The sequence below is a fragment of the Helicoverpa armigera genome, chromosome 14, assembly GCF_030705265.1.
Source record: "Helicoverpa armigera isolate CAAS_96S chromosome 14, ASM3070526v1, whole genome shotgun sequence".
NCBI lineage: Eukaryota > Metazoa > Arthropoda > Insecta > Lepidoptera > Noctuidae > Helicoverpa > Helicoverpa armigera.
The window spans coordinates 5,219,959-5,239,545 of NC_087133.1; the positions used below are offsets into that span (position 1 = coordinate 5,219,959).

The following is a 19,587-nucleotide window of genomic DNA, read 5'->3' on the forward strand; positions in this document are numbered from 1 at the left end:
TGATCTGCCTTATTAAAGCCAGAAAGCAGAAGACTGCAATAGGTACTTAGATGACATTTGACATTAAAAATATAACGGTCTATTTTATTTCGTGGTTTCTAGTCTCAAGTACAAGTCTGACCTTCTATTGTGTTAATATCAGCACAGCATGAAATTTCAGAGGGGACATAGAAGTCAATGAAAATACCACGCTGCAACCTTTACTCATGGTCTCGTTGATGGAGTAACAACAATAAAAATAATACAGTGCAGAATAGTTCATAGAGCGGTACACTCGGTGTTCACCTACGTAGGTCTGTAATGAGAAGCGCGTGACATACTCTAAAACCACGGGATAACCGCTCTTCTATATATATATCTAGCTATTTTTTTTGTTGATTTGTCTCATTAATTCATTAGAGGAACATAATGATATCACCACATGGCGTGCGTTTAAAACGACGTTAATCGTTAACGAGTGACTCTAAAGCGCACATGTGAATTACAAAGTGGAAGTATTTTTTTAAATTGTAGTGTACAATGAATTTATTTACACTATGGATAACAACAACATTTTGTGTGATAGTGATGGCACTAATCGAAGGTAAGCAAGTTAATATAGCTATTAATATAAGATCACTGAACTGAAGTTTTAGGCTCAGAATTTGAGGGTAGCGCTGAACGTGATTTAAATTACCTAGAGTCTGATTCACTTGATTGATCTATTTAACTCTGAAAATAAATTAGAGCGAAATGCATAAATCAATATGACGATCATCATTCGACCTTCTATGTTTTCCCTGCTTAGGGCTCTCCTACTAAGTATTAATTTTGTCCACGATTCACGATCGGATAGGTAATGCAAATTACCTAACTAACAATGTATTAAGCATTACTCTTAAATCTAGAATATCCTGGTATGTAAGTACAGACTGATGAAATTCCCCCTCACCACATCGAATTGGTTTTGTCTTCATGCGACTTGACCCAAATTGTTTGATGACTTGCAGCATTTCGTGCATGCGCGTGTCCCCAAATGCGTGATGAGCTTTTGTGAAATAAATGATGTAGATACTTAAAAGCTTTTTTGAAACTAGTTGTTTCCCATGGATCCCAAGGCATGTCCTGCAGGAACTACTTTCGCACCCTGATAAAATGTGGCCTTAATCCTTTCTGCTACATGTTTACCCAATTTAAACAGGCGGGCAATTATGCATTTTCGCATATAATTTAAGAAGGAATTAAGGTCAGAGAGAATACATTGTTAACTTAATTGTCGTGTGCCGAATATTATACTCAAACATAACGGACACAAGAGCTTTTAAAAAGTCTGAAATCGTCAACCCACTTTCAGAAAGCGTGGTGATTTACGCACATTCCTTCTCTGTATTATAGAAGAAAAAAAGAGGCTTTAGTTCTGTATATCAGCACCAGAGTCAAATTACTTGATACTAGGCAATAGGCCATTCCTAGAATTTCATGGCTGGCTATAACCGTATGTAAGCACTTCAGAGACTTTAGCTGGCCCTGGACCCTATAATTGCAGAACAGCATGAATGGTGTCACATATCTTCTATTCTTTGGTGTCACAGTTTATTCGAACGGTTTGTTACAGAAAACCCTTACACCAAGGCTTTAAAAATGAATAAACAGTGGGAGAACATACACGGATATGTGCAAGTTAGGCCAGGAGCATACATGTTTTACTGGTTCTTCTACGCAAATGGGACCAAAATTGACGCGAATCGCAAACCCGTCATAATATGGATTCAAGGGGGACCTGGATTTGCAGCGAGCGGTGTAGGAAACTTTGCAGAAATGGGACCTTTTCATATGGATTTGACACCACGTAATCATACTTGGGTATGTGACATTGAAATAATCTATTCACCTCATCTTGTCTTTTTTAAGGAGGCTAATGTGTTTTTCACCCTATGTACATATGTATGTGGGTTTGTATCTTTGTGATACTATTTAAATACGTAGGCAGATTTTAATAAATAACACGTCCTTGGATGTGTCATGAGAACCTAATAGAAAATAATAAAAAAAAAATGCCGGATTTTTGCGCTATTGGAAAAAAGAAACTTAATAGGTATAGATTTACAGAAGAAAAACAAGTGTTTTACTGTTTATAGTAATAAATTGTTCGGTGTTTTCAGGTGAAAGGAAGGAATGTATTGTTCTTAGACCATCCTGTCGGCACTGGATTTAGTTACGTTACAAATAGTTCATTACACGCCAAAACTGATCGAGATATGGGTATGATATGCAAATCCTAATTTAATTACCTATCTATTAAAATAGTTTCGAGCATGATATAGGTACAAAAATAACGTGCAATGATTTGAGGAAGTTGTAAGTACCTATGTAATGTTTGCATAAAGTCAAATAGTAACTGATTGTTTTGTCCACAGCAATGGATTTAGCAAGAGCAATAAAAGTATTTTACAGGAGATACAAAGAATTCCGCAAGACACCGACATATTTGTTCAGTCAAAGTTATGGTGGTAAACTTTGTCCACGTCTGGCATATTATTTACACACGGTAAGGACATAAAAATTATACACCTATACATGTTTTATTATCTGTGTATTTGAGCTTCTTATTTCTTCTAGGCAATCGAGAACAAGAGCCTAAAATTGAATTTTAAAGGAATCGGTATTGGTGGAGGTTGGGTGGATCCTAGAGAAAGTATTTTGGTGCAGCCGAGGTTTTTATATCTTTCGGTAAGATAACTGCCATTTTGTAACAAACAGTTTCGCAATTTGCAAGTTTCCTAGCTTACATTAAATATTGTTTCAGGGGGTGATAGATCGAAATTTATATCTCTCTTCTTCGAGGGTAGCTAAGAAGCTAGCTCATTACATACAAGAAGAGGAATATTACCAAGCGGATATTTTCGACGATATTTTGTTCAGGACTCTTAACAAGCAAGGCGAATTAAATTTCAACAACGTGTATGCTCCCAGTCCATACCCAGCACTTGATGAGTTACAAGAGAAAATGAATAAATACATAAAATATACTTTGCCAGAAGTTAACGCGACGAGAAAGTGGGTTTATTTATCGCTACCTCCATACAATAGTTTGAAACGAAGCTTCCTAGTTCCTTCAGTGTCCTTCTGTAAGTACTTTTCTCCATACTTATAAGCCTACTCATTAAGCGCATTTAAGTAATAAATATGTTTTCTTTCCATAACAGTAGAAGCTCTATTGAATAAAACGAAGTTGAAGATAGCAATCTATAATGGGAACTTGGACGTGGTCACTCCGTTAGGTGGTAAGTTATTTTTATTGCCTTATCTAACGAGATAAATATCAAGCGAGTCATGTGTTGTGTATCAATGGAATACTTCTTACGTTCCGACAAAAAATAGATTAATTGGCTTTGTCCTTACTGGCTAGGTTAATAGTTTAATCGTTCTTTTATTGATGTTTTTGCACAAACAATGTATTTTTATTTTTTTAGGCGCCTGCAGTTGGGTCCACAAATTGAAATGGCATGGAGCTGCGGAATTTGCCACTGCTAAACGACACCATATTCGTGGAAATAGAAATGGATATTATAAAGAGATGAACAGACTTAGCTTTTGGTGGGTCTTCGGAGCTGGTCATTGGGTAAGTAACTAACATCATGTGATTAAAAGCAATGTTTTACAAAGAAATGTTCCACCTATCATTGGTAGGTACCTTATTGTAACTCTTCAAGTAAATGTCTTTATATTCTGTCAAAATTTTCAAAAGTTAAAGAAAAGATATCATCAGCCGACCCCTTCCGCTGTGGCTAGGTAATGTGAGACTTTTGAATAAAACCCACCACGTTTCTTAAGGAGCTCTTTGTGTACCAGAGTGTGTCTTTCGAACAATCGCGCATCCCTTACAAAAAAATGATGACATAAAAACTTTGACTACTTTTTGTACATATATACAATGTACAAGTTCTTTATCCTTGATCTATGAATATTTCAGATTCCTGAAGAAAACCCAGAAGCTATGGAGCACATATTGGATTACGTTATGGCAGAAGACGTAGTGAAACCTCCAACGTAAGAACAACTTTAAAAACGCTTTCATGAAAAAACTTGAAATATCCAAGTTCAAGATTTTTTAGCCCACCATTAACTGTGTCAATTAAAATTGTTTACATATATATACTGCATTATATAAGTCGTCGGTGAACTATTGAGGTAAACTCTTTACCCGACTGCGAAAGAAAGTATGTATTAGCTTTCACTTAATTGTCAATGTTTTGGATAAGATTCTTGTCTGTTTTAAATAATTTCATAAAATATGCGATACGACTCGTACTGTATAATTTAAAACATAAGTTCGTATTTATTATAATTTACGTTTTGATATGTTGTAGGAACACGTTAAGTTAACGCCATGCTTAATTTATTCTTATGTAGTTGTATAAGAGTAATTAATAATATTAAATATTATACATTTTATGATAATGGAGTTTTTTTTTATTCATTATGGGACAATAAACAGCTACAATATAAATGTTACAAGATTGGTTACGAATAATTAAACAATATTGCAGCCTACTACATTATCCACATATCACATTTAAGGATGCTGTAATTTTTTCCCGCAGCTTTTCCTGTATTTAAATTGGCAAACATTTCAATATTGAATGAATTTTTATTTTTGTGAATGTTCACAAAAATAACGTACATACGTTATCTTTTAAAGATTATAAATGTGTATGTTAAGGTATTCCACATTTTTATAAGAATAAATAAAAATCAACATGTATGTTAAATTCGGTTATTTTTATGTCCAGATTACGTATTCATAATTATTATACAAACAATAATATATTTACAATAATAATAATTCATTACGTGTTTATCGATAACAATCATAATATACATATTCATCATAACTGAAGCACCTCACTAACAACAAGGATCCATAGACAACAATACATAAAGGCAAATAATCTATGAACCTTCCATTTTACTTTGATTTTACTATACATAATAATAAGCCCTAGACGCCCACTTATTTAAGTAGGGATTAAAATGGATACGTAATATAGTGTTGAGTTTGCAACACATTCAATTTGCCAGCCATTAGGCGTGAAGTTTATCTGTATGATACGTTAAAATGATGCGCATTATTTAAATTAGTACAAAAAAGACTTTTAAAAAATTCCGGGACATCTTTTACTTTAGACAGTTCTAGTTAAAAAAAAAAACGAAATGTCATTTTATAAAACAAAGCCACATACCAAAGGCTAGTGTCTTGTACTTTCATTACAATTGTTTATGGTTAATATGATTAAATTCGTTTTTTACCAAACTAATTGCATTTTTGACAACAATGGCCGCGAATAATTATTTAATTTTATTCGTAGAATTTAATAAAATATATAAAATAAACTTTGCGAATGGAATATTTCATCAGTATAATTGATTTAGTATTTATTACAAAATAAGAAAAAATAATGTTGTTTTGTACTATAAATAACATGGTCTTAATTTTTAGATAAAGACCGAGAATTATTTAGGCTAAGACAATTACCTACATTTATATATGCAGTAGTCATTATTTCTATTAATTTATAATTTGTTCTATATTATGTTCTACGAACCATAGACATTGATCATTATTGATTATTAATCTATGAACAAGAACGGTTGGTCAAATAATAAAACCTTTCGGCAATTAACTGAAAATAGAATGTGGAATTTTTCAGTTACTAAATGTATATTTTCAAGCCTAGATAACACACGTAGAAAGCTGTTTAACTGAACTGATTGTGTTTTATTCAAGCTTTATGTGAATTAAATGCCTGAGCTTATGATTTTTGATTTTAATCTCCGGATCGTTAGAATAGAGACACTTGAGCGCGTATTGGTTTGTTTTGCTACATGATTTGATCCTTTAAAACGTAAGTTTAGTTAAAATGGTAAACAAAACATGTTTACTGAAGATTATCATCAGTCTTAAGGCTACTGTGACACACAAACACTCATTCTTAGCGGTCAAACATGTCACATCATTTTGGAGCACTTTTAAATTGACCTGATTCATATTACGACCTTTTGAAAAAAAATGAGCTTTAATAACTCACTCATGATCATTTTTGCATTTGAATGTGAATACACAATTTACGTGCGTTCTACTGAACCGAGTCCACACAATAACGTAATATAATATCAAACTTCATTTTTTACCGAGTCTACCAAATTTCCCGGTATTGTCTACCGAATTTCACCGGCAGTAATTTCAATCGCACAGATTTTAATATTTCAGTGCGTTATTTTGGTCAATTCAAATAATTGGAAGCTATCCTATAATTGTGTTAGCTACGTTAACCTCACTTCAGCGTAGCAGGCGTCGCAAACTCGGACGGGCTTGGTGTTGCCAGTTAACGCTACTGTCTTGTCGCTGCACGCCGCGCAGAATATGTGGCCACACCGCCGGCAGTGGTGCTGGAAAAGGGAAAATAGTAACCATTATAATTTTATTATTTTTACCAAATATTCAATTCAACAGCTCGTGGATTAGTAAAAGCCGCACGGATCGAACGATCGTAAGATCAACGCTTGGCGCAGTCGGGTCCCGATTGTTAATTGAACAGTTTTGGCAGTTTGATTATTATTCTTAATTGTACACAAAAACATTTAAAAGACACACACAACACAGAGAAGACATGTACAAAGGCGAGCTTAACCCAGAACTGGGTTCTCTAACAGCAAACCTTAGAGCGCTAGAGAGATGCGATAGGGAAGAGAAAATTTTAAGTGCACAACATTAAACAAAACAAAGATGAAAGCAGTTGTTGGGTTGCTCGGGTAACTGAGTTGAGGAGCTCAGAAATGCAGTCGCTACAATAAAACACTGATACACCTGCACCCGGTCATAACAGGAAACCGGCCCCAACATCCTTGGCCAAAGGCTAGGCAAATGGCTGTATATTTTTTTTTCTTTTTAAAGTGGACACATTCCTTTTATGGGACTTCAGTGATAAGCAGCACAGTACTGGTTGATTTACGGGATTTGAATAAAGAATTGAAATATGACCACTTACTTTCCGCCTCGCGATTGAGAATTCCTTAGCACAGGCCGTACAAGCCGTGGCGTCCTTATCATGTGTCCACGTAGGAGTTTCTTCAACAGTCTGCGATTGTGCCTCTTTCTCCAAGAGTTCAGCTAATTGCAATTTGTTCTCGCTTAACGTAGCCCCTACTTCTTCTAGAGTTTTCTGCGCTTCTATATATTGTGTTTTTAAGACGTGCTGCTCTTCTTGTAGTGAGAGGTATTTCTGGAAAATGGTAAAAGCTCATTTTAATTTATTTACATAGAAATTCGTATATTGAGTACCCACTACCTATGTAAGACAGAAGATGACAGTGTCGTCTATGCCTTATTTATTTCTTGTTATATTCATAAATATCCATGATGGTATAAGGCGTGGAAACCGTAAAGGAAGTCTATGCTGGTCATCAATTACCCGAAAGCCAAGAAGGGTGCTGATAACACAAATTATTATTTTTCTACGACTGGTACATCAGTTTATAATAAGCTGTTTGCAAACTATATCAATCCTGCTTTTAAGGTGTGTGTAGATAATGACTGTTATTCATAACAATGTCTCGTGTCTACTTGACATAATAAATTAGGTACGCTCATATAATCGGGTGAATTAGTTCTGAAAAGTCCGTTTAAGTAGATAATCTATCTATCTAAAGATATTGATGAATAAGTAACATAGCTATTGTGCGCAATTTACCTGTCCTATTGATTTGAGGGATTCCACTTCTTGTGTCAACATTGATATCTTATCGCGATCCCGCATCATCGATTCCTATAAATAATATTAATTATTAATACATTTATCGTAGAAGGAAAACAGTGTTTAATGTAAGCAATTTCTTTGAACTAATGATATTATTTTTGGCAGCGTTACCTACATGTTTTTAAGCTCTCTTTTATTAATGGCGTAATTTTTTTTGTTGATATATAATTGAATTGAAACAAACATTCTTTATTCTTCTCTTGCTCCAAATTGACCTACGTCACAATAGTTTTATTATTTTATTATGAAATTTTGCAAGATACAGGTATAGCCAGAAACCTGCCTATTAAGGTCATTTGTCACACTAGTGATTGACTAAAGAAACTCATCAATCTCTAATTTATACTTACTTGTAAAGATACTCTCCATTCCCGTTCTATCCTAAGATCTCCTTCCGCAGCCACAGCTCTGGTTTCCGCAGCGGCTGCCTTTTGTCCCAGCGAGCGCGCACTTTCTTCTAAATTCTTCCTAGCTAACTTATCTTCTTGCAACCTATTGTGTGCATACATCTTTAACATAAGGACTTTATGATCGTGCTAGTTCTCACGGGATTGTGAAGTGAAAAGCTTGAGTGTGTCATTTGTTTTAGCTGGTTGAATGCTTTTTAATATACAGGATATTTTTTAACCAGTGCGCTTTTTTTGAAAGCGTTAGCCTTAAGTCAATTAATTATAGAGACATTTTTGATGTCTTATCACCGAATACTGAAACGCCACTTAATTTTAAGTGTTACGCAAAAATAATTCTTTCACTTTTCATAGTTACCGTAAGACTAAAGTTAAGTAACTTTTCAGTATTCTGGTAACTAATAAAAGCAAAAGTTATCGTTCACTTGCGTACTGGGTAAAAACTATTCCTGTATATATTTTTGGTGTTATTTCATTTACCTATTATTTAAAACTTTATAGGGTTCTATGTGTGCCATATATTATTTGTTTTATTTTATTCTCTTTGAGTAACAAGTGAGTTGATACTCTTGAGTGGATATAAGTTCCAAAAAATCATATTCTATGCAAAGAAAAAATAATTAAGATCGAATCAATTCCATTAGAGATTATAATACAATGCGCGAATTGTCATTAATTGAGTATTGTTTTAATGTTTTCGATTCCAGGAATGCACAAACGCTTAGTATGTTAGTGTGTATCACAATCGAGGTATTGTTTAGTCACACAAAGCATGCAAACATAGGAGTGAGATTGATAATGGCAAACCTACACAATAAACACAAAATTAAAACAAGCAAGTCCATTGGAATCCAAGTTCAATAAAATACAGAATGCGACTGAATATGCTTTATTATAAATAAGGCTTTTACACAACTACCGCCTCGTAATTACAAAACTATTAAAAAGAAAATGTCTAAATTACGATTTTATTATATTTGCTGCTAGATAATAACGAGCACATATTTGTATACAATCATAAAAATTCAAGTTTCCAAGCACAGTAGCTACCCAAGTCAAATGAGATCAAATACCCTTTAAAAGTAATACTTAATCAAACATCTCTATACAATGTAACTCCACTGAAAAAGTATACAAAATACCAATCTCTTCATTAGCACTACCAAATCCTCACGCCCTCTAGTCTACTAATACAGGTACTTTTATTAGTTATGTTACATAATCATCATCGAAACGTAAAATTAAAATTGTTTTAAAATAAATAACAGACATTTAACAAAGTGACATTATTCTTAACATTACCTACTAAATAAGATTTTATTTTGTGAGAATCAATGAATTAACATTATAAATTAACTTTAATGAAATAAAAACCTAACACAAACTTAATGTGAATTAACACAAGTTACAATTGGATATTAATTTGAATCACAGCAAGTAAGCGAAAGCAACAGTAGCATTACATATAACAAGTGATCGATATGATCGGATCAATTTTAATGTTACGTCGAAATACTGATTTTTGCATTCACTAGTTCATTGTGACGGTTTGCCAATATCGAGCGAATGGAAAGAGTTGCCGCTAGTTGACACACGCAAGCGGTGCATTGCTCACACCTAGGTGCGTTCAGTACTGATATGTCAAGCGCTTAAGTTACATACAACTGCGATATATTCAGGCACTCTTTCGATCCTTACGGATGAACGCAGGATGCGATGTCATAGTAAAAATTAGTAAAACCTACTTCTCATCGAGTTGATGTATGGTGCTGCCCATTGATTCAGTCTTTGCTTCCAATTTGGCTATTAGCTCTGTTTTATGTTTCAAGGAACTTTCACATTCCTAAAACAAGGCCAATACAGTTTAGCTGAATAAAATGACAACTCATTTGAGCGGAAGTTGGATTATTTTTGTTAGTTTAAGCAGGTAAGTACAGGACATATGCTATTGTTAGTTCCATACCAATACATATAATTTATTAATTTATTCTGAGGTTAATACAGTGGTATAATTATGAATATTTAATCTATGTAAATGCAGTAAATACTTTATAACCATCATATTATCCTCAACACCATTAATATCACCATAATATTAGAATGTGTTAGTAGTTAATACATTAATAATTTTCTAGGAAACAGGAAATACCACTTGAATTGTGATAAAAGAACAATTTATTTACACTTATGATTTCACTAACGTGGGACATTACTCTGCGATTTGATTAACTGTTTTGTCTCTCATGTTACTCTTTCGGAACGGTGGTATTTCCTGGAGGTTAAGTTTTTTATGAGGCGGGCCTTCATCCTTAGACTTTGTACCCTTTTGTGCGTTACTTTGTGCTTTCAGTTTTTCTAATTTTTCCCCTAAATTATTTTCGTTAGTAGTAGGAGACCTGAGAGCTTTGACTAAATCGTTATCGGGTCCTAAGAAGTGGTTATATTTCTCAAGGTTGTGAAGTATTTTGCCAATTTGTTCGGCTTTCCCCTGGAGCCTCGACACCATTTCGCCCTTCTGCGTCAGTTCCATCTCGCATTCCTTCCGAGCGACAACCGCGGCATTGTGAATACAGCATGGTATTAGTATAGGTTATATATATACTATTACATAATATTAGCAGGTTAGTGAGAAAAGTAACAACACAACTGAAATAAACTAAAATACGAATACATAAAGTTTGAATAAGTTATATGCGAAATAAGTTGCCATACAAAAAATACAATAGGTGGGTACAAAGGTGAAGACAAAGAAGTATTTATTCATTAATCAAATTGGTGGGATAATGATAATGCATGGGCGGGATTCAAGCAGTGTTAGATGGATCACCCACGCCCGACCTTCGCGGGGCATCGGTCTTTGTTAGTACTCGACTATACAGTCAAGATAATAATAAGCCAGTAAACCCGGAGTAAGTTAGATAGATTTGCGAATTGAAAGTAAGAGTTCACAGTTATCAACTTGTATTGATCATCAACAGACCATGAAGTACAAGTGAAGAAACTTCAGCAACGATTGACGCAACAAGCGCGAGTGATTGCTCAACCAGTGATAAAGTTAAGGGTACAAAATCCTAATAGATTATTACGAGTATCAACATGCTTATCAGTGCACTAAGAGTAAATGACTCACCTGTAATTTTTTGTACATCTCTAGGTTAATTAGTTTTATATCGTCGAGCTGCCTTCTCAGCGAAATTATTGTGTCTTGTTTATCGTGTATATCTTTCTCTAACAATTTCATAGCCACCTCCATTTCTGCTTTAAGTGAAATCTGAAGTGTAAAATTTTAAGTGCATTGTTATTAATTAGTGCTAAGTTCTCTGTGAAAATTGTAGACAGCATGAAGTACTGCGTAAGTTATAGTCGGGATATTCAATAATGGTACCTATACAAGTTATTGTGACCATACACTGCGGCTATTAGCCTTTATGCACAGACCTTGAATATACAGAGACATGGTAACGTCATTGTTGTTGTATCAATGGTAAATATTTACTCTACCTGCAAGTCCAATTCTCTTTGAAGTTCCAAATATTTCTTTCTCTCCTCTTCCAAATTCTTGCTGGCCTCGCTATCATTTTTGGATTTATCCGAAGCAATACTTTTCACGCTGCGTTTCTCCTGAAAGATTAAGGTGACACATTTGTTGAGACGTTAGCGAGATAGTTTATTTACGCTATTTTTAAACCGCACACGTTGTTTCATCTATTTCAGTTAGGTTAAATCGCGAAGTGTGAATACTATTTTTGGAATTCGTAGTAGAGAGGATTTTATTATTGGATGCTAATCAAAATCAGACAAGAAGTGTTTTTATTCAGTATTATCTTAATTGCATTATTTTTTGCACTATGAAGTCATTATGATAATCTATGAATTGGCGTCTTATCGGCTATGTCATCGCTGATATCATAGAAGCGACAGCACCAAAATATATTTATTCCGGCTTCTGTTGTGCTATAATTAATGAATACTTTAATATACTTATTTTCCTTCGAATAAACATTGACCTAAATTGAACTAGACAGTATGCAAAGAACTTTTCAAAACAATGCCAGTCATTTGGTTTTATCATTTTATGTTTCCTTTCCAATGAGGAAAAATTGAAAAAATATGCCTTTGAGGAAAACACTGAGTAATACAAAGATTTTCGTTGTGACTAACTAACATAATAATTAAAAGATTTATTGACAATAAATTATACGGTAGGTAGTAAAAAGAGCGAAGTTTTAGTTCAAGACATTAAATTAAAAACAAAACACGGTCTCACCTCTTCATCAGATTGCAATTCCACCACTTTCATCCTCGTGTCTTTGGTTATATCTTGCCCTGCACAAAAAATGCACACATGCTTAGAAACAAAACAACATAAACACAGACTAGACCGTGATATATTTACACCGGCATATAAATAACTCACAGGATTTGGCCCAAAAAGTTTGTTTCGTTTGACTTTTAGCTGTTGAGTTGCCCATTAATGCTGAGTTATCGCGCATAACTGTTTGACGCCGTGGTTAAATAATAACTGGCAATAACGTGAGGACGCGGGCGACGGTGACCAAGTACTAATGCCTACTAAGCTATACAATACACTGAGTCATCAACGTAAGGTGTCTTATCTGTTGGATTTTCTGTTATTGTTATTCGGACTGTGATTTCGATAGTAAACACTGACGGCCATGAGGTTTTCCTTTCCTGCCGGCCCGTTATGTGATAAAGGTTAATGGATCTTACTTTTTTGGAAGATTAAAATTGATCGTTAGAAAAAGAGATTGCTGATTGAACTCCTAACTTCAATATAGCGTAGTTTTTACATCACAGATATGATGCATTTATATTTTAGAATAACAAATATTATTTAATTGTATTTAAATGTAGTTCATTCAGTACAAATTAAACTGCATTGTGCTGACTATATGTGTGGGTTTCAAGAGGTTAATGACACTGTTTTTTGGGACTCACCTTTATTCATGCTTATAAAAAACTGACTACTGCTTGAACATTTTAATTACTGTGTCACATGTGAAAATTACTGTCCTATTATTTTGTAATTTCCAACAGGGAGTTCAATGAAAATGTTTTATAAAGACTTACCCAGCGCATGTTTCAGTTGATTGTTTTCCTCTACTAACTGAATCATAGTGTTTTTGGAGATAGCCAAATCCTCCTTCATAAGAGCATTGGTAGCTGTCAAGGTCTCAACCTTAGCTTGAAGGTTTGCCACCGTAGCACTAAAACAAATATTATTAACATAAAAACCTTTTGTACTGAAGTGACCTTAATTTCGGCGGAAAAAAGAAAATTTTGGCAAGGACGTATAAAGGCCTAGGTTGAAATAAATTAATTGAGGTAAGAAGCCCAAACTCGATCTCAGTGGCGTGCACTTGGAGAGGCCTATGTCCAGCAGTGAACTACGATAGGATGATATATGATGATGATGATGAATTGAGGTAAGTGCTATATTATCGAATGTGTACTAAAATTGAGGTGAGGCATGTGACGATAAAAAAATAAAAAAAACTGTGTCAGTAATAGCTATTGAGGAAAGCATTTTCATCCGGATGAGTGATGTAGTATCATTGGGACAAGAGCGACGATGCGGCTCAAGGTAGTATTTGATAATATTCGTAAGTATTCCTATAGTAATAAATGGATCGCCGTACTTCGATATTAAAACAAATCGTCACGGGTCTATGAACTTGGTAAAACATAATGTTTGCTCGTGACCTTATTCAGGTAAGTTGGCCTTCAGCAACATTATGTATTTACATTGTTGAATGTTACAACTACAATTTGGATAGAAAGAACGTTTCTTCATGACAGACAGGTCTGGTTGCCAGACATCGTAATATAACGTCAACCATTTCATAGTAGACTGGTTTTGATTGTGTGTTGAATGCAATGGATAAGTGGGTGTCAACGTTTATTTGACAAAATAATTTTCACTGCAGAAACAATTGGACTGAAGTCCAGATTGCCATAAAGGAAGTAGTTGTGTATATGCACTTTATGTCGTCTTTCAAATGGTCACCGAAGATTTGGTGTCCACTTGTGAGATTATATTTGGTTAAGTTTACAGGACGTAGAAAAAGGTTTTTGGCGTCAATCAAATTCGTTTTGGAATATTAATAACGAAAAAGAACTTTGGAACAAATATACGATCATGCATGAACGAACATCTTATTATCATTGCTATTATTCTTAGAAACAACGAAGTAATAACAATACTTGATACTAAGTAGAAATTAGTAAATGAAAGATGTAATTTACTAATGAAGCATTTACCGCACTACTAAATAGAAAACTATTCGTTAAAAGAGACATTAGCTCAATAGATTAACGTGCGAATTTCAGAACAATGGATTCGAAACTCACTTGAGGTGTCTGTTGAGCTCCTCGATGTAATTCTTCTGGTCTAGCATCGTGGTAATATGGCGTTGTTTCGGTTCCGAGTCACTGTTTCCATTACCGGCTAGATCATTGGAAGAGTTACTTCCACGTAAGTATAGCGAGAAATCGATTACGCCTTGTTGACTGTCCAAATCTTCCTCCTGTATCAATCACAAAAAAATATTCAAGACAGTAGTAGTAGATAAGTATCTATATTTATGATAGATTAGCAGTAATATTTTTGGACACATTACCTTGACACACAAATTACAATCCACGACATTCAGGCCCACCAAAAGGCCAGTAATGATGACGGCTTCCTCGTTGAGCATTAGAGCATGGGGTTCAAAATATTCTTCTAACGTATCTTCACGATGTTCCAAGAGAATACGAAGATAGTCAGCGAGTCTTTTCTGCATCAAGGCCAATCTCAGCCAAGCTCGGGCGCGACCCATGGCGGTTCTAAAATGAGAAGTAATTTAAGAAATTGCGGAAAGTTAGTGGCACTGTAAACCAATTTGATTGTACATATTAAGAACCTTATGTATTATATGTTTGTTACTTACTTGACAGTAGGAAGATCTCTGATGCTAGCCGTAATATCAGCGGCTTCAGGCGAATATTTCTCAACCATTTGCAAGATATCCCATAACTCTTTTTTAGGTCCAAGCAATCCCTAAAAAAATTGTTAAGTGAAATAACTGTACAATTTTATTTATGTAAAGGGAATGCAATATTGCTTAAATCTTATTCCAGGTCTCATAATTAAAGTACCTAGTAATGGCAAGAATAATAATATGTCTTTATTTAGCAAACTACTTAATAATTACTAACATTTAAAAATCTTAACATCATAGGCTATAATATTGTGATTTCGTATAATTACCTTCTTCGGCTTGAGTCCATGACGCATAACATGCTCGAGAACAATGAAGAAGTGATGTAAGGGCAAGTGATCGCTATCGAGCATTCTACCATATCGGAGAGATTGTTCGATCAGCTCCTTCACAATCAGTTTAGAGATGTTTACTAGATTGCTGCGTTCGATCACAACGGGATCCCGTGCTACAACAGATGACAATAAATTGTTTTTATTGTCATTAGTATTTACACTTACGGCATTGGTGTGGCAATTATTTTTACCCATCATAGTATTCATCGGGTCGTCGGGCGACGTAATGGTGCCCTGAGCAGATGGGCGATGGAACGAATCCTGCATTTCCATGTCGTGAAGTTCTTTCAGACAAAGCCACTCGCCGTCGACGGAAACGCGGAAATTACACAGGTAGATAGTGTCCTGTGCGCCGGCCATGTCACCGTCCGGGTTGCCGTTACCCTGATGTTGAATGGCCGATGGAATGCCTAATTCGGGCAAGGGATCCACCCCATGAACCGCGGCAAGCGAACGCATAATAAAGCAGCAAATAAACTATCAAGCGAAACAATCAACAGTGTCACGTGAATTTTGATCACCCCTTTATAATCATTTCACACGATGCGCAACTCTGAAGGTCAAATTAGTAAGTTGTGTTTATCCAATCACGTATTTTAATCGTTGCACCGGTTAGCGTAAGTTCCTAATCAAAGGTGGAACGTAACTTTCTTTACGATAAAACGCGGAACACGGCAAATTTTCACGAACGTAAGAGCGAAATGCTTTTCCAGAACTATGTCCAGAATAAATATTGATTTCCCGGCAAGCGCCACTTACTACCTACAACAGCCGGAAAATCAATACTCGCGGCGTATACTGCCATCTGTGTGAAAAGTGTGAAAACACGGAAGACAATCACAGCAGGTGTACTCAGCATGTAGTAGTATAATAAGTAGTGCTAATGCTGTGGATAAAGATGTAGCTTTTTGGAAAAACCGCGATAGTTTCTTTGAGTAGTAAGTATAATTATAATAACTTCTGCCATCTGTGTGAAAAGTGTGAAAACATGGAAGACGATCGCAGCAGGTGTACTAAGCATGTAGTAGTATAATAAGTAGTGCTAATGCTGTGGATAAAGATGTAGCTTTTTGGAAAAACCGCGATAGTTTCTTTGAGTAGTAAGTATAATTATAATAACTTCTGCCATCTGTGTGAAAAGTGTGAAAACACGGAAGACGATCGCAGCAGGTGTACTAAGCATGTAGTAGTATAATAAGTAGTGCTAATGCTGTGGATAAAGATGTAGCTTTTTGGAAAAACCGCGATAGTTTCTTTGAGTAGTAAGTATAATTACAATAACTTTAAATAGAGCATTTTGCTGTATAGAATTGCTGACATGCTCCAACGTAAAATGTAGTTTATGAAATTAATACTTTTGCTATCAATTTTGTACATGTAATACCTATGAATATAATTATTTATTAAGCTTGAATTTTTTTTCTTATTATGCAAGAAAACAAAATATTATTGATCCAGAAGATTTTCAGTAAGTTGAGGAAAGTACTTGAGGTACGAATCACTTTAATTTATTTCTACAAACATTTTGTTGTAACTGTGGCTCAAAGTTCCAATTTAGAGTGATTGTCAATGATTGTTAATTTACTATAGGTTGAATAAAAAAAAGTAAACTAAAATTAAGTTCATTTTATCAGTAAAGGATCATCGTTCCTTACTCCATTTAGAAGACCCTGATAACATTTTGATACGTTTGCCAATACAGCAATAATACCATTGTTTTTGTAAAAGGTGAGCCAAGAAAAGTGTTGTTTATGTTATTGGTATACATGCATGTATAAATATTTTGGACACATAAACATAAAACAGTATTTTCTTCATCAATACAAAATTTAAAAAAGGCAAAATGTACACAAACGGTAAAAATAATCTTATTAACTTAAATTAACACATTGAAAATTACATAATGAGTTGCCTTGTTGCCTTGACAAAATCTTGTTTTGGATTTAATTATACAGTCTAGCTAATCTTGAAATATTTATTTTTATATCTCTCCACCATGGTACCATCAAGTCCTGGATTTTTGAATGGCAAACATCTGTGTGAAGCCAACACCTACTTATATTATTAGTGTGAAATATAAAGGCATGAAACACAAAACAAAAACCTACTTGTATACTGTGTCTAATAATAAGCAAACTAATGGCCAATGGTTTAATAGCCAAGAGCCTCGACGAACACCTCAGGAGGCTCTCGTTGGGCGGCTGGATCAAGGGACTGATTCAGAAGGCAGTACTCCTTGATACGGCACGTATTGTGAGGAGGTTTCTGTCTCTGGGACCCTAACCACCGGTACCTTGGACCCTGTGCCCGATATCGGTGGCAACCTATTTTTTATATTTTTAAATGTTTTTTATTTTTATATTTAATATTTAAAAATGTAAATCATATGTTAGAAAATAAATAAATGAAAATAAAAAGCAAACTAAAACTGAAATAATTTTCCGCTTACAATGTCAATATAGTTTTGTTAAAACAGGTAACACTAATAATAAAGTAAGTGTTAGCATTTTGCACAGAATCATAGAGCAACATGTTGTCATTAACAAGTTATTTAGCTACCAAATTCTCTCCACAGCTGTTTCTATATAACTGTGCCACTATCTTGTTTGTATGTAGAAACAAAATATACAACAAAATGTTATCAATAGGTACCTACAGCGGTCACGCGATATCCACAACATAATACATGTAATCAACTGATTATAAAAACAATGACCGAGTTTTTAATAAACGTTTTATTACAAAGATCACTCAATATATATTGACCGAAAGATGAATAAATATAATTAATATTAGTACTTACTTTTCGAACTGTAGTAGTACGATTTGTACGGTCTGCTTAACAAAAGTTCCGGCCATTTATCTTCTCTTGATGAAGACACGGAAGGGGATCTTTCAAAAAACTGAGATTTCACTGAAGATGTTGAAGTTGCTGGGGAAACTTCAACATCCTTATCCTTTGAGGAAGCCATAATTTACCAATTTAACACTTCCCTAAACATTTCGAGCGAAATACAATACAACAAAAAGTAAACGCGTCAGAATTATGTCACTTATCACTTGACATTTTGACTGATTGTATCTGCACTGTCAAGTGTCAATGTCATTAAAGTTGATCCAAAGACTATAGAACTAATATTAATCTATAATAGGGAAATATTAAAACTAGGTATCAAAATATTCATCCGCATCGCTGTCAGCTGGGATCGTGCCCAAAAGGCTGGCTGCATTGCCACGCTGGATGGCAATGCATATCCTTTGACCGAAGTATAGGCCAGCCCTTTGGTCACGAGTGGACTCCACTAATCGCTTACTAATTTCTCGAAATAGTCTGTGGGCACTTGGGCCCCATGGTCCCAGGGTTTCAACCCCAAACGGCTCAAAAATGCAATTGCCGGTGAGGTTTACATATTTGTGCCGCTTGAGGTTTTCCGCGGCCGCAGCAGCTGCACCGACACAGCTCGCCGTACTGGGAAGGTGGGAAGGTGCAAGGGTGTCGACGCAGGTTGCGTCCCACACCAAAGACCTTCCCATCTTCCAAGGCATTATAGACATCCCGTCTGGTCTCTTGCCATCGTCGCGTGCCAAGCCTCTGGGTTCTAAAATGGCTGGCACTCCGGCGGTGACAAGAGCACGACGGATAATGTCATTTATGCTGGCGTGTCGTGCCATGCGACCAGCACTTTTGCTACAGGAAAGACCATGGTGCCCAAGGCGGTCCACAGATTCACCGCACTGGCAGCGATGCGGAGCCGCAGTGGGAGCGCCGAGGCGTAGGCATGTAGCGAGTCGGAATGTAGTGTCACCCAGCATGGTCCCAACGCTGGGTGACGGCAGTGCGTGAAGCCATAGCCCTGACTCCCACTCTCCCACAGCCAGTAGGCGGGCACGCTCAGCAGTATTGACAGATGTTTCAATTAGTTTATTTCTCGTCAATCTGCAGAGCGGCTCGTCCCACTGTCTCTGGGAAGCCGGGTTTTCAGGGAAGGCTGTGTTTGGGCAAGCCACTTTCCAGGCGTTCATGCCATCAGTCAGACACGGCACC

At 35.5% G+C, this 19,587-nt stretch overlaps 2 protein-coding genes across 4 annotated transcripts; one reads left to right on the forward strand and one right to left on the reverse strand.

The window, feature by feature from the left end:
- The first annotated feature begins 219 nt into the window (after positions 1-219).
- On the forward strand, positions 220-4,349 carry LOC110380442 (retinoid-inducible serine carboxypeptidase). The gene is made up of 9 exons (XM_049837377.2): positions 220-583; positions 1,595-1,842; positions 2,142-2,241; positions 2,397-2,527; positions 2,599-2,709; positions 2,786-3,107; positions 3,186-3,263; positions 3,453-3,601; positions 3,953-4,349. Exons 1-9 carry the CDS (start codon positions 520-522, stop codon positions 4,031-4,033), a joined length of 1,284 nt encoding a protein of 427 aa, XP_049693334.2. The 5' UTR covers positions 220-519; the 3' UTR covers positions 4,034-4,349.
- Positions 4,350-4,742: 393 nt separating this feature from the next.
- LOC110379798 (RUN and FYVE domain-containing protein 2) lies at positions 4,743-18,620 on the reverse strand. 3 transcript variants are annotated; one of them, XM_021339612.3, is made up of 14 exons: positions 18,346-18,620; positions 15,477-15,655; positions 15,157-15,266; positions 14,845-15,052; positions 14,576-14,751; positions 13,295-13,431; positions 12,471-12,529; positions 11,705-11,824; positions 11,334-11,474; positions 9,949-10,046; positions 8,147-8,288; positions 7,731-7,805; positions 7,029-7,262; positions 4,743-6,429 (listed from the first exon to the last, which is right to left on the reverse strand). In XM_021339612.3, exons 1-14 carry the CDS (start codon positions 18,512-18,514, stop codon positions 6,304-6,306), a joined length of 1,974 nt encoding a protein of 657 aa, XP_021195287.3. In that variant the 5' UTR covers positions 18,515-18,620; the 3' UTR covers positions 4,743-6,303. The 3 variants fall into 3 exon arrangements, with proteins under 3 accessions (XP_021195287.3, XP_021195279.3, XP_021195295.1); XM_021339604.3 differs by lacking the exon at positions 18,346-18,620 and adding an exon at positions 15,734-16,392; XM_021339620.3 differs by lacking the exons at positions 4,743-6,429; positions 7,029-7,262; positions 7,731-7,805; positions 8,147-8,288; positions 18,346-18,620 and adding an exon at positions 15,734-16,386 and having other exon boundaries at positions 9,077-10,742.
- Positions 18,621-19,587: the final 967 nt, after the last annotated feature.